This window comes from Nomascus leucogenys, chromosome 8 (genome assembly GCF_006542625.1).
Source record: "Nomascus leucogenys isolate Asia chromosome 8, Asia_NLE_v1, whole genome shotgun sequence".
NCBI lineage: Eukaryota > Metazoa > Chordata > Mammalia > Primates > Hylobatidae > Nomascus > Nomascus leucogenys.
The window spans coordinates 104,031,997-104,047,279 of record NC_044388.1 but is presented as its reverse complement, the minus strand read 5'-3'; the positions used below and the strand labels follow the sequence as shown (position 1 = coordinate 104,047,279).

Here is a 15,283-nt window from a genome sequence, read left to right as displayed (position 1 = left end):
CTCAAAAAAAAAAGAAAGAAAGTGGGTTTGGTTTCCCTGCAAAACAGGAAGGCCAGAGGGCAGCCCTGGGTTGCTGCTGTGAGGGAGTCTAGCCTGGCTCCGGCCTTAATTTCCTCACCTGTATAGTGAGAAAAAAAGACCCACCAGCGGAACCTTGCCATCCTCAGAGGAGGGCTGGTGCTAGCCGGTTTTACAGATGAGCTGAGGCCACTCAGCTGAAGCCGGACAACTGTGGAGCAGCTGGGCCAGGATGCAATACCAGGTCTGAGAGCTGAGCCCAAGGACCTCAGCCCTGCACCCCTGGGCTGGAGAGAACCCACAAGCATCACCCCTCCCAGGCATCACTACTTCATCTGGGGACTGGAAGACTCAGAGGACTGGGCCAGGGCCTCGGGCTGTCCGCTGGGATGCAGCCCTGGGGTTCTAGCTGCCAGCTCCAGGGATCAGAGCCCTATGCTAATGCTCTGCTGTTGCCAACTTTAAATTCTTAGGGTTTTTTTTGTTTGTTTTTTGTTTTTTTTTTTTTGCAAGAGGACTTGCATTTTCATTTTGCACTGGATCCCAGGAATTATGTAGCCAGTAGTCCCGGGGGCTCTGGGTGACCCGGCGCACTCTCCCTCCCGCCCTTGGCTTTCACAAAGTGGGCTGAGAACTGGCACTTGGTTCACAGCACCACTTTTGTGCCCGGTCTCCTCCTGCCCAGTGCCGGGTGTACCCAGAAGTTTCTGCAGGAATGGGAGGGGGGAGGAGAGCCCTGAGCTGGCGAAGCAAGGAGCAGGCTGACAGCGGAGCCACAGCACAGAGCGAGGAGCTCTCAACAGGTGTCAGGCAGAGGTAAGGGTGGGTTGGAATCTGGTAGGCGGAGGTAGAGGGGGTTTCTGGGCTCAGAGGGAGGGCCCTGGAGTCAAGGCCTGACTTCTTTCTGGCCCCACTTTCTGCTGTTGTGGTCCTGGCAGGTTAGTGCCCCTCTCTGGGCCTGTTTTGTCATTTGTAAAAGGTTAAAATGGTCCCCACCACACGGATTCAGACAGTGGACTGTCCCCGTGGCTTAGGACATAACAGGCACTTGACATGTGGAGCCAGCATTTTTCATGGGGTTCATCTGCCCTCGGCTGGCCCTGCCCTTCCTTGGTGGTGACAGATGGCAGGAAGCCCCTGCCCCATCAGTTGTCTCCCTACTACCTGCCTCATCCTGGGTGTCCAAGGCCCAGGGTCCGCTGGTTCTGATGGGATTTGAACTCCACTCCCTCCTGGGAGGCTGCCTCCTCTTCCTTCTCTATCCCCTGGGAAAAGGCTGACCCGGCCCTTGGGCCCAGGACACAGAGGCTCCTCTAACCTGGCCCTGCCCTCTGGTGGGGTATTTACTGCTGGGTTGGCCCAAATCGTGTGTCTTTCTGGGGGTGGTAACCTGGCAGGAGTGATGCGTCAGTCACTTCCTCCAGGCAGATGGAGATGATCCTTGACAGGTCTGGTGGCTGGCTCGCGGTCTGCTGAAGGCTGCCTTGACCAGGAAACCGAAGACTCTCCGCTTTTGCCACAGCAGTTCCTGCAGCTTCCTTGAGGTGAGCCCAGGGCAGGAGCCTCCCCGCAGCCCCAGGGATCGCCTGACTCTGCAGCCACTCTTTGGGCCTCTGTTTTCCTGTTCATACCCTGGTTCCTTTGCCCCTCAGCAGCCTGGCTGAAGACCTACCCTACTTCCTCCAAGCCCAGAGGGGAAGCCAGGTAAAGCCTCACAGCGCGGAGGTGTCCTAAGGGGCCTTTTCCTTAGAAGGGCCATGGAGCCAGGCCCAGAGCTCACGCTCACAGTTCACACACCTTCACCTTGTAAGGAACAAAATGAAACAAAAAACCTCACACACCATGGTGAGAACCGGAACACCTGGCTTTGGGGGACTGGTGGGCCCCAGCGTCTAGACTCATTTAGGCCCGTCTGCCCTCTCCAGCCTCTGTGGGGGAAGAGGCAGTACTTCCTCGTTCCAGACCCTCTGGCTGGGAGCCCAGGTCTTGGGCTATGGAGCAGCCCCTGTGTGCAGGCCCCCACCTGCCCGCCACTCTCACAGGCCTCTCCTCTCCAGAAGCCCCTCCCCTAGACAAAAGCCCAGAGGGAGACAGGCCGGAGTCCCCAGGCCTGGCTCGCAGCCTGGCTCTGCCCAGGACCGCTGCAGAGTCGGGCAAGTTCTATTCTCTCTCTGGCCGTTGATCTTGATTTCTTTGAATTGGGAGCTGGGGCAGGTGAGGGGATCTCTTAGAGCTCTTTCCAGAATACCATGGAAGGGAAAAATCCTAACAGCTCAAAGAATTTTGCTAAGGGTCAGGAAGCAGGGGATACACGGGCCTCTCCTACCCGTGCAGGAGGCAGGAAGGGTCAAAGCAGAGGCCAGCTCTCCCAGACTGTGGGGGAAGGGCTGGGGGGGAGGCCCACGAGGACTGGCCACAGCCACCATGCAGGAACGTCCTGGTGTGGCCTGGCCTGGCTCTCACAGGCCCAAGGCTTCCGTGTAGAACATGTCTGTGGTTATTAAACAGACAGGCCTAGTGGAAACAACCCTGCCACCTGCGTGTTCTCTGAGCCCCAGTTTCTTCGTCTGGAAAGTGGGTTAACCGCAGTGCCCAACTCATAGGCCACCATAAGGATTCAATGAGGTGTGTTTGCAAAGGGCTGGCACAGAGTAAGCTGCTCTGTTTCTCATCCTTGTTATTACTGTTATTGAGATGGTCGCTGTCGTTCTTGGGGCCCAAGAAGGGAAACCAGCCCTGAAGCAAATCCTGCTGGAGTGAGCCTGGGCCCAGAGACATGGCAGGCCGGACGGGCAGATCCAGGTCCAGATGCTGTCCAGGAGCAGGGCCAAAGCACCCTCTCACTTCTGGGTGTTTGATTCGGGTCACTGGCCTGGGTTAGTGAGAAGGGCTGGGGACAGGATGTTTCCTTCCCTGGTGCAGCCCCCAACCCCCTGGGTGGCCTTGGGCTAGAGGCTCTGAGTCCTCAGAAGTCAAGTTCATCAGGCTTCCTGCCTGACCGCCCTGCCCCCACTCCGTGGTTTTCCATCCTGTCGCTTGTAGGGCGGGGTCGGCGACCTAGGAGGGCCATGGGTGGAGCTTGGTCTGAGGCTCAGGAAGCGGATGGAGGTGGGCACCAGGGACAGGAAGCCTCCAATCCACCCTTGTGGGCCACCCCCTCCCTGCCTGGTGGGCAGTGCCTTTATGGCCTAAAGGCTGGACCCTGGGGGACTGCTGACTTTGTTTTAATTGGAAACAGAGTGATATTAACTTCCCATATAAGTACAGTGCAAACAACCTAGAAGTTTATAAAGGGCAAAGTGAAGGTAGCACCCAACAGTCCTGCCCCACCTTCACTTTAATAGGGCATCAACTGCCGGTAGTCCTTATGGGTCTCTCCAGACACTTTATGTGTGCACTTACAAATATTATGCATAGTTATATATTTTTAAAAGGCAAGCAAAGGCCGGGTACGGTGGCTCATGCCTGTAATCCCAGCACTTTGGGAGGACGAGGCGGGCGGATCAGGAGTTCAGGAGATGGAGACCATCCTGGCTAACACAGTGAAACCCCATCTCTACTAAAAATACAAAAAATTAGCCAGGTGTGGTGGTGGGCACCTGTTGTCCCAGCTACTTGGGAGGCTGGGGCAGAAGAATGGCATGAACCCGGGAGGCAGAGCTTGCAGTGAGCCGAGATCGTGCCACTGCACTCCAGCCTAGGCAACAGAATGAGACCCCATCTCCAAAAAAAAAAAAAAAAAAAAAAAGCAGGCAAAAAAATTATGCTACATATTGCAGTTTGTTTTTAGAAATTAAAAAATACATTTTTAAATATATAAAAATATTGTGTGGGCTGGGTGCGGTGACTCATGCCTGTAATCCTGGCACTTTGGGAGGCCAAGGTGGGTGGATCATTTGAGGTCGGGAGTTTGAGACCAGCCTGACCAACATGGTGAAACCTCGTCTCTACTAAAAATACAAAATTAGCCGGGTGTGGTGGCACACATCTGTAGTCCCAGCTACTCAGGAGGCTGCAGCAGGAGAATCACTTGAACCCAGGAGGCAGAGGTTGCAGTGAGACGAGATCGCACCATTGCACTCCAGCCTGGGCAACAAGAGCGAAACTCCGTCTCAAAATAATAATAATAATAATAATAATAATGTGGCCATTATCTTAAAATTTTTGGAAAAATACAGTTAAACCCAAAAAAAAGCAGCCCCAGATCCCATCATTCCAGAAATAACCACTATTAACACTAAACACTGGCCGGGCACAGTGGCTCACACCTGTAATCCCAGCACTTTGGAAGACTGAGGCAGGCGGATCACCTAGGTCAAGAGTTCAAGACCAGCTTGGCCAACGTGGCAAAACCCCATCTCTACTAAAAATACAAAAAAATTAGCTGGGCGTGGTGGCCTGTGCCTGTAGTCCCAGCTACTCGGCAGGCTGAGGCAGGAGAATCGCTTGAACCCAGGAGGCAGAGCTTGCAGTGAGCCGAGATTGAGCCATTGCACTGCAGCCTGGGTGACAGAGCGAGACTTTATCTCAATAAAAAACAAAAAACCAAAAACACTAATCACTGTGATAGGCAAAAGTCATTTCCTTTTTTTTTTTTTTTGCATCTTTTAAAATATTGTGATATGGTGTCATATTTGAAAGTGATAAAGCATAAAAATATCATGAACCTCTTGAACTCAGTCCCCACTTAAAGACCAGTTACTATAACTTGTATACCTCTTTGATTCCTCCCCCATTGTTCTTGACTTTTGCTTTTATTATTTATTTATTTATTTATTTATTTATTTATTTATTTATTTTCGAGATGGAGCCTCGCTCTGTCGCCAGGCTGGAGTGCAGTGGCGCGATCTCGGTCACTGCAACCTCCACCTCCTAGGTTCCAGCGATTCTCCTGCCTCAACCTTCGGGGTAGCTAGGACTACAGGCATGCACCACCACACCTGGCTAATTTTGTATTTTTTTAGTAGAGACGGGGCTTCACCATGTGGGTCTGGCTGGTCTCAAACTCCTGACCTCAGGTGATCCGCCTGCCTTGGCCTCCCAAAGTGCTGGGATTACAGGCATGAGCCACCGCACCCGGCCTATTTTTATTTTAATTTAATTTATTTTATTTTTTTGAGACGGAGTCTCTCTCTGTTGCCCAGGCTGGAGTGCAGTGGCACGATCTCAGCTCACTGCAACCTCTGCCTCCCACCTCCCGGGTTCAAGCGATTCTCCTGCCTCAGCCTTCCAAGTAGCTGGGATTAAGTAGCATGCTCCAAGTAGGCATGTGCCACCACGCCCGGCTAATTTATTTGTGTTTTTAGTAGAGACAGGGTTTCACCATGTTAGCCAGGCTGATCTGAACTCCTGACCTCAAGTGATCCGCCTGCCTTGGCCTCCCAAAGTGCTGGGATTACAGGCGTCAGCCACCGTGCCCGGCCCCTATTGTGTAGTTTTTACTTATCTTCCCAGACCTCTTTTTCACTCCTTGTGTCTCTAAGATTCATCCATGTAATTGTAGATCATTCATTTTACCCTGTTACATATTATTCCACAGTGTGAACCTTCCATTGTATAAAACAATTCCATCCTCTTGTTGATGGATATTTGGGGTTTTTCCCCATAGCGATGCTGCTATGAACCTCCTTGGGCACATCTGCAAGAATTTCTCCAGGGCATGTTTACTCAGCTGTGGAATGCAAATGTTTACAACTTTGTTTCCGAGACAGTTCTTTTTTTTTTTTTTGACAGGGAGTTTAGCCCTTGTTGGCCAGGCTGGAGGCTGGAGTGCAGTGGCATGATCTCAGCTCACTGCAATCTCTGCCTCCTGGGTTCAAGCGATTCTCCTGCCTCAGCCTCCCAAGTCGGTGGGATTACACGTGCCCGCCACAACGCCTCGCTAATTTGTGTATTTTTAGTAGAGACTGGAGGCGGGGTGGGGTGGGGGGTTTGGGGGAGGTGGTTTCACCATGTGGGCCAGGCTGGTCTCTAACTCGTGACCTCAGGTGATCCACCCACCTCAGCCTCCCAAAGTGCTGGGATTACAGCCACTGGGCCTGGCTGGCAGTTCTTTAACTTGCTTTCTTCACGTAAATATCCTATAAATATCCTGGCCATCCTTTCCTGCCAAGGCATACTGACCTGCATCCTTTTTTTTTTTTTTTTTTTGGAGACGTTGTTTCGCTCTTGTTGCCCAGGCTGGGGTGCAATGGTGTGATCTCGGCTCACCGCAACCTCTGCCTCCCAGGTTCAAGCGATTCTCCTGCCTCAGCCTCCCGAGTAGCTGGGATTACAGGCATGCGCCACCACGCCAGGCTAATTTTGTATCTTTAGTGGAGACAGGGTTTCTCCATGTTGGCCAGGCTGGTCTCAAACTCCTGACCTCAGGTGATGCACCTGCCTCGACCTCCCAAAGTGTTGAGATTACAGGCGTGAGCCACCACGCCTGGCCCGCATCCTTCATTTTAACAGCCTCCTCGTGCACTTCGGCAGGCTGTGCCTTAACTTAAGCAGTCCCCTAGCAATGGCTACTTAAGTTATTTTTCCCTATCACGTAGAGTGATGTCATGGATGTCCTGGTAATTACAAGAAGGAACATCTTAAGTTTTCCCAGCTCTGTGAAGTTGTCCTTCTCCCTATTTTCCAGAGGCAGGGAGAAGGGAAGTTATGCGCTAGGGCTGCGCAGCTGGCGAATGGCAGAGCGGAACTTGAATCTGAGGGTGAACCCTGAGTTTGCCCAGGTGACTACAGGGTGCAAGGCAGGGAGCTGGAGGCCCTCTGTGGGGAACCCAGGGAGAAACTCCACTGAGTCCAAGCACAGCGTGCTCCGGAACTCAGTTTCCCCATCCAGGGTCATGGTGGCAATAAAGAGAGCTAGAAGTGGGCCTGATCCACACTGCAGGGAGCCGAAAGGCTGTTGTATTTTGGCGGTCACCCCGGGCTGCCCAGTGGGGTGACCGAGGCGCTCACGCGGCGGCGGCACCCGGGTCCGCCTCCCCTTTCCCTTCCCCTCCCGCGCCGCCCGTGGGCGGAGCCACCCGAGGCTCCGCCCACCTCCCAGGCCCGGGCCGGGTCGTGCCGGCGGCGCTAGGACCCGGCGGGCCGCGGGTGCGGCGAGGCCTGGGCGGCCTGAGGAGCGCGGACCCCGGCGCTCGGCTCCCGGCGCCATGTGAGGGGGCTCGGGGGCCGCGGGGGGCCGGGCGCTCCCCGCAGGAGGTGAGCAGGCGCCGCGCGGGAGCGGGCCGCGGGGGCGGGGGCGGGGGCGGGGGCGCCGGGAGAGGAGATTGCTAATCGCCGGGGATGGGGATGGATGCGGGTCCCCCGGTGGCACCCCTAGACCTCTTCCCCCTTGGTAGCCGCGCCCCGAGGTTCCGGTCCTCGCGCCCAGGGGCTGTCGCGGGGTCCGCTGGGCCTCTTGCCGCCGACTACCCCATCAGCGGTCCTGCCTCTCTTTTCTTCCCAGCTGGGGTTAGGGCTCCGGACCCCCGGAGTGCAAGAGTTGGGGAGGGGGTTGACGCGAGGCGCGCGCTGGGTGAGCCCCCCACCAGGTGGACGCACGGGCTCAGCGTCCCGCATCGTCTCGGATTTAGGAGCCCCCCTCCCCCTTCTCCCTGGAGCCCTCCTCCCACGCGGGCTCGTGGGGGCGTCCCGATCTGCGGGAGGACTCCCGGGGCTGGAAGAAGGAAAGCCCCCAAACAGAGGGCAGGGTGTGGCCCCCACCCTCGGCTCCTGCTCAGCTCGCCTGCACGTCCAGCCTTGGGCTGAGTCCATGCGCCTGGCCCAGCGCTCGGGGCTGCCGCCTCCCCAGCCTGAACAAGCCGCTCCCCAACAGGCCGGCACCCCCAGACCCCCGCCCCGGTGCTGGTGCCGAGCCACGTCCTGGGCACACACTCCATGGCCTCTGACCCGTTCCAGCCGAGAGGGATCCTCCAGGGAGACGAAGTCAGGCTCAGCCCTGGGCTGCTCCCTGTAAACGAGCCTGTAAACAAGGCTCTCAAGCCGGCTCTGGGCGGCCCCGCAAGGCGCTTTGCCTCTCTGAACCTCAGTCTCCTTATCTGTGAAATGGGCAACAAGAGCTCCTACCATGCATTGCCAGGATTCAGTGCGTGGGTGATGCTTAGAACGTATTCCCACACATTCCTTGAGATTCCGGGAAAGTCGCCGCACTGGGGTCAGGGGAGGGGTGTTTCACTGACACACTGGAGAGGCGGGCCTTGAACAGTGATTAATCACAAGACTGACAGCTGTTGGCATTGTGGGAGCACTTTCTTTTCCTTCTTTATTTTATTTTATTTATTTATTTTTGTTTTTGTTTTTGAGACGGAGTCTCGCTCTGTCGCCAGGCTGGAGTGCAGTGGCACCATCTCGGTTCACTGCAACCTCCGCCTCCCAGGTTCAAGCGATTCTCCTGCCTCAGCCTCCGGAGTATCTGGGACTACAGGCGCACGCCACCACGTCCAGCTAATTTTTGTATTTTTGGGAGAGACGGGGTTTCACTATGTTGGCCAGGATGGTCTCGATCTCTTCACCTCGTGATCTGCCCACCTCGGCCTCCCAAAGTGCTGGGATTACAGGCGTGAGCCACTGCGCCCGGCCAATGTGGGAGCACTTTCAAGCCCCGCATGTCCCTTGCCACATCTGCTTGAATCCTTCCAACAACCCCTTGAGTTACCGACTCTTATTGTTCCCATTTCACAGATGAGGAAACTGAGGCTCAGAGAGGTCACATGGCTTGCTCGAGGCCCCCCAGCCAGTAAGTGGTGAAACCGGGATTCGCACTGGCAGCTGACATGCTGTACTGACTATGGCCTTCTCAGAGCAGGATTGTGACGGGGCGGACCAGGGGGACGGTGGTCCTGGCTGAGGGCACAGCTCGGGCAAAGGTGGGAAAGTGGGGGGCGGGCAGGGGGCATCCGCAGGAAAGGGTGGCCACGCGTAGTAAGATAGAGGCGGCTGGACCCCTGGGTGCCTTGAATGCTAAGGTCTCAGGGCTGATGGGGCCACCCCAGGATTCTGGACTCCTGTCTTTTGCTCTAACGGTCTGTGAGGGCAAGAAAAAGCTGCTCCTTGCTTCTGATGAGGCCCCGTTTTCTGCTCTGTACCGCAGGGCCTGGACTAGATGGGAGTCCGGCCTTCCCAGACTGGCTGTGAGGGGCCGCCGCTGGAGAAACCCGAAGCTGAGCTCGGGATGAGTGGGGCTCCCACGGGGACGGGGCGGGTTGGGGGGGGGCGGGGCCATGATCTAACCAATCAGGAGCGAGGTGTGTGTGCCAAGCCTCCTCTGGCCCAAGGTTCTCTGGCTCTTCCTGGTGGCCGTGTAGGAGTAAACAGCGGCTAGGTCAAAGGGCTCAGATAATGACAGGAACTGAGAGGCCCCTGGAGGAGGGGACGGAGCTGAGGAGGGCCCCCTAAGCCCCAGTTTCTTCCCTCTGTACTCCTGCCCGCCCTGCCCCCTGGCCTGTCTGCTGGAGGTAGGCTGGACACAGTACATTTTCCCTTTCACAGGTGGGGAACTCTGGAAAGGAGCTGGGTTTTGGTGGTGGGAGAGGAAGCGATTGGGGTGTGCGGAGCAGAGCTGGGCCGGCCTCCTCACTGCCGGGTCTTCCAGAGGCCCCCACCAGCCACCTCCTGAGACTGTGATTACAGCCATTTGACAGATGAGGAGTCAGTCCTGGCAGAGACTGCCGAGCCTGGACTAGAACCGAGCCTCTCGGACTTGAATCTGTGCCCTTAGCCCCCGAGAAATCCTACTTGTTAATGCATTAGTTCATTCAGCTATATTCCTGAATCTCCGTGGCTGTGGATGCACAGGGGAAACTGAGTGAGGACCTGGGTGGGCTGTAGCCCGCAGGCAGCTCTTAGCCTGGGGGGACGGGAGGACCTAGGGGAGTTCCTGGTCCATGCCAGGCTTGGAGGATGAGTGGGAGTCAGGAGGCCATAGAAGGGAGGGCGTTCCAGGCCAACCTGAGAGGGAGCCAGAGCAGAGGAGTTTGGGGGCCCACAAGCGGTGTTGTTTTATTCTGACACCACAGGGACCCAAGGCAGGGTTTAGAGCAGGGTGTGAATGGGGTTCCTACTGCGTGGAGGTCAGGTCCTCCAGCAGGGGAGCCAGCTTTGGCCCTGCCAGCTGCCTTGGTGTGGGAAGGCCCCTGCTTAGGGAGGAGAATGGGCAGGGCTCTGCTGCCGTCAGGCTGTGTGACCTCAGGCAGATTCCTGGCCTTTCTGGCCCTCAGTGTCTCCGTCTGCAAAAGGGTTATAGTCCTGAGCCTTAAAGTTCTGGGTGCATAGAAGAACTAGTGCGGGGCAGAGAAGGTGTAGCCTTTGGCTTGCTGGACCCAGAGGAGGACACCAAAGCCATAATAACCCTTTCTGGTGGCTTGCAGGTGTGAACCCACATCCCTGCCCCCAGGGCCACCTGCAGGACGCCGACACCTACCCCTCAGCAGACGCCGGAGAGAAATGAGTAGCAACAAAGTAAGTCTCCCTTCATTTCTTAACCCCATTGAGCCTCTCACTTCCCTCCATGGAATGGGTTCCTTTGGACCTGTCTCAGACCCCAGCCACCACGAGTCTCTTCTTCCCCTCAAGAAGCCGCCCATGGCTGGGAGGCCCAGGTTTAAGCCCTGCTTTGGCCACTGATCTTCTGAGTGGCTTAGGGCAAGCTCCTGCCTGTTCCCGGGCCCAGGGTCAGCTCTGCCTTTCCAGGCCTGACAGTCTGTCTGTGATGGTCAAGGACTAGCCGAGGTGACTGTGGAGTGCTGTGCAGGAGAGAGGGGTGGGCAGGTGGAGGTGAGCAGGAAATGGGGCGAGGGTGCACTGATCAGAGTCAAAGGTGATACAGCCCAAGCATGACCCTGAGAATGTCAGGATTCCCCATCGTTCTTTCATTCATTCATGCTTTCCCAAACACTTACTACATGACTGGCCCTGCATGCCCCTTCCCTAGGATCCACTGCAGCCTTGGTGGAGCCTGAGGTTTGGAAATGGGATGGGGTGGTTGTATTAATTTGTGTTTAATCAGGAGAAAGAAACTACACAGTGATTAAACAGGAAAAGTTTAATGCAAAAAATTATTGACTATAATAGGACACTAGAGTAACAAGGGATTGGAATTCTGAGGCATACAGGAATAGCAGATATTAATATAAGGAGCACCCCTGCCCCCATAAAGGCTGAGATCCAGGCCTTGCTGAAGAAGGCCCAGCTATGGCCCACTGGATGGCTCCAGTACAGAACTGGCCTGGGGAGGGGAAGCCGCCAGCCTCCAGGTGCTAAAGGTGGTTGAGTGCACTGTAGGAGCTGGACTTTGGAGAAGCTGTGATCACAGCAGGAGCCAGAGGCAATAGGCCTGACTTGCTGGCCCTGCTGGCCTCTGGGCAGTGGGTAAGATGCCCTTACTGGAGAGGCCGTGTGCACTGAAGGAGCCTCCCTAGCAAGCCTACCAGAACCAAGAAGCAAATGCTTTTCCTCCTGCAGTGTCTGTCCAGCGCCCTCTACTCACAAAGTTTAATACGCAGCTGACAAGGGAAAATATTTAAAGGGCCCAGATCCATTTCCACAGAGCAGACAAAAAGGATAAATTTGGAGCTAGAGGCAATACACTGGAGAGTTACTGTTGGGGGAAGACCTAGACCCCCTCACTCAAGATGTCCCACCTGTCTCTAGACATCCTCTTAGCAACAGCTGTAGGGAATCCTGACATATTCCAACCAGTCCAGCAAACCCTCCCGGAGAACCTTCCATGTTCCAGGCCCTGCCCTGGGATCTAGGATACAGTGGGGAGCAAGGCTGACCTAGTCCCAGAGCTCACGGTCTAATTGGAGGGATGGGAGTTTGAATGCAGTATGATCAGTGTTGTGATGGGGGGACTGAGGCGGCTGAAGGAGGCCTTCCTGGAGGAAGTAGTGCCTGAACTGGTCTGCAACAAAAAGCAGGAGTTAACCAGGCATGGTAGGTGGCAAGGAGGTGGGGCGCTGAGCCTGCCCGGCAGCTGGGCCCTCACTGACCTCTCCTCTCTCCAGGAGCAGCGGTCAGCAGTGTTCGTGATCCTCTTTGCCCTCATCACCATCCTCATCCTCTACAGCTCCAACAGTGCCAATGAGGTCTTCCATTACGGCTCCCTGCGGGGCCGTAGCCGCCGACCTGTCAACCTCAAGAAGTGGAGCATCACCGACGGCTATGTCCCCATTCTCGGCAACAAGGTAGCGCAGCTGCTTTGGGGAGCTCCCTGGGAGCTCCTCCCCACTGCCCAGCATCACCACTCCCTCTACCTCTTCTTTCCTAAAGGAAAGGTGGACCCTGGGAGTCAAGGCCCTGCCTCTGGTGATTTTAGCTCCCTGCTTGCTGTGTGACCTTGGATAAGTGCACTGCCCCTGTCTGGGCCTCAGTTCTCTCCAAGTCCCCACCCTTATTGCTAATATCCTACCATCTCCTGAATCAGAATCCTTTTGAAAATGTGTTTCTGTTTTCACTGCTCTCTGTCTCTGCTGGGGAGCCCACACAGGCTTGGGAGCAGAACACTGGGACATTTGACAACACAAAAGCAGTAATAATACCGGCTGCCCTCTATCAAGTGCCTGTGTGTGCCAGGCACTTTGATCACCAGTAATCCTCAGACAAGCCCTGTGAGGGCAGCATTATTATCTTCCTTGGTGAGACGGAGTAACCAAGGCTCAGAGAGGTGAAGTCACGTGTCTGAGGCCACACAGTGAGGGAAAGAAGAAGATGGTATTTTCCTACCCCCTGCTAAGATGCAGCTGCACAGAGAGGCCAAAGTCATTCCTGGGGACTTCTGTTGGCCTTGGGTAGCCATGAAATTCAGGTTGTATTTCTGGGGTTCACCCTGTAGTACCTCTTTCTCCTTCCTCACTGACCCTCCTATATTTTCTTCAGGGCCTTTGCATGCAGAGTGTAGAGCCCGGGCTCTGGACACACCCGCACTAGGAAAGGGCACATTAGCAGGTGTCTGGAGACAGGTTAACACCTAAGTGAGTCTTTCTGTACCCTAAGAACCCTTGAAAGTGGAATAAAAATGGGACAGCTTGAGTGTGGGTGATGTGGAAAGGAGAGACAGAGCCTGGCTTGCAGTGCTTCCAGCATCACAGGGGAAGCCAGAAAAACTAGCACTCAGAAAAGTGGGAGCGCCAGTCGAGGTGCGTGGGATGTGTTGCTGGATCTTGGAGTAAGGGCCCAGGGAAGGCTGCCTTGGGGGAGGTGGCATTTGAGCTTAGCCTTAAAGGGTGAATGGGAATTCCATGGGCAAAAAATAGACCCCAGAGAGCATGTGGTTCCAACCCATTCATTTCAGCCATGGAGAAACAAGCCCAGAGTGGCTTTCATACCTTCCTTAATAACAAGGTGGTTCTTGTTTCTGGGTGCTGTGGAAATGTCATGGGTGCTTTTTGGAAGATGTCCTTTTTGGAGAGCTGGGGATCTGTGGTCACATAGGCTTTGTGACCTTCTGTTCTCCCACTTGTTGACTCTGCCCCAACTGAATGGCCTTCTTTTGGTTTTCAACGTACCACCTTTATTTCCACGTTGGAGCCTTTGTGCTGGCTGTTTCTCCTGCCTTGAATATGTTTCCCTAGGTGGTCCTTCTTCATCCTTCACATCTCAGCTCAGAGAGGCATCTCTGTTACAGCCCGACAGCTTCTTCTTGCCTGCTGCCCAGAAAAAGCCAATATACTGAGACTGCGGGTGTTACAGCAAAGAAAGAGTTTAACAATCGCAGGGCCAGCCAAATGAGGAGACGAGGGATATTTCTCAAATCTGCCGCCCCCAGAATTTGGAAGCCAGGGTTTTTAAAGGACAGTTTGGCAGGCAGGAGGACTAGAGAATGGTTGGGGATGAAATCATGGGGGTGTTGAAACTGTCTTCACCTGCCAAGTCAGTTCCTGGGTGGGGGTCATGGGTCACTGGTCTGGTTGGCATCCATTGATCTACCAGATTGCAAGGTCTGAAAAATATCTCAAACACTCAGGTTTTACAATAACGATGTTATCTATGTTAAATACAATGATGATGTTACCTATATTTTAAAAAGCAAACTAAGAAACAATGACTGGTTATAATTCAACTATAGCTACATCTTAGCAGAAAAGCAAGCTAAGAGATAATGACTGGTTATAGTTTATGCCTACAGCTTGACAGAAAGGTGTGCGGGGGGTGAGATAATCAATTATTAGTGACCACCTTCTATCGAACTGACTATATGCAGGCAATCATTCATCTAGGAAGAGGAGGACAAAGGAAAAGGAAAATAAGTAAAAGAAATGATTTTACTACACCTGTATCCTAGCAGAGTCCAGGCCTCTGTCTCAGTTGTTACCTTGTGGCCTTTTAATAACTTTACAAAGGCAGTTTTAGTCCCCCAACAAGGTGGAGTTCAGTTTTGGGAAGGGGCTGTTATCATCTTTGCTTCAGAGTTAAACTATAAAGTAAATTCCTCTCATAGTTAGCTTAGCCTATGGACAGGAATGAGCAAGAGTGGTTAGATTGTGAGGTCAGAAACAGGATGGAGTCAGTTATGTTAGATTCCTCTCACAAATTAGATTCTTTTTTTTTTTTTTGAGACGGAGTTTCGCTCTTGCTGCCCAGGCTGGAGTGCAATGGCGTGATCTCGGCTTACCACAACCTCTGCCTCCCGGGTTCAAGCGATTCTCCTGCTTCAGCCTCCCGAGTAACTGGGATTACAGGCATGCGCCACCACACCTTGCTAATTTTGTATTTTTCATAGAGACGGGGTTCCTCCATGTTGGTCAGGCTGGTCTCGAACTCCAGAGCTCAGGTGATCCACCCACCTCAGCCTCCCAAAGTGCTGGGATTACAGATGTGAGCCACTGCACCTGGACTTCCAGGCCACTGCTCCTAAAGTGCCCCGGCTGCAGTTGCTCTTTGGTCACTTGTCCCTGTTTCCCCTCCTTTCCCCTCCCCTCCCTCTCCCCTCCTCTCTGTCCCCTCCCCCTCTCTTCTCCCCCTCCCCCCCCTTCTCCCTCTCCTCTCCTTTCCTTTCCTTTTTCCCCTTTCCTTTCCTTTTTCTTTTCTTCTTTCCTTTCCTTGTTTCTTTCCTTTCTTTCTTCTTACCTTTCTTTCTTTCAACAGAGTCTTGCTCTGTCACCTAGGCTTGAATGCAGTGGCACGATCTAGGTTCACTGCAACCTCTGCCTCCAGGTTCAAGCAATTCTTGTGCCTCAGTCTTCCGAGTAGCTGTGATTACAGGCACGAGTCACCACGCCCGGCTAATTTTTGTATTTTTTGGTAGAGATGGGATTTCACCATATTGGCC

General features: G+C 54.3%; 1 protein-coding gene across 12 annotated transcripts in view; it reads left to right on the top strand.

Moving 5' to 3' along the window:
* Positions 1 to 15: 15 nt before the first annotated feature.
* Positions 16 to 15,283, top strand: part of ST6GALNAC6 (ST6 N-acetylgalactosaminide alpha-2,6-sialyltransferase 6) — a 23,490-nt gene continuing 8,222 nt past the window's right edge. For 2 of the 12 annotated variants that reach the window (XM_012508880.2, XM_012508881.1), the window contains exons 1-4: positions 7,070 to 7,215; positions 8,698 to 8,752; positions 10,383 to 10,473; positions 12,021 to 12,200. In XM_012508880.2, the coding sequence (XP_012364334.1) occupies positions 8,727 to 8,752; positions 10,383 to 10,473; positions 12,021 to 12,200 (297 nt within the window). In that variant the 5' untranslated portion in view covers positions 7,070 to 7,215; positions 8,698 to 8,726. Of the gene's footprint in view, positions 835 to 1,420; positions 1,563 to 7,069; positions 7,216 to 8,697; positions 8,883 to 9,223; positions 9,505 to 9,534; positions 9,821 to 10,382; positions 10,474 to 12,020; positions 12,201 to 15,283 lie in introns of those variants that run through there. The other 10 variants (XM_030817883.1, XM_012508882.1, XM_030817882.1 and 7 more) reach the window with 9 other exon arrangements.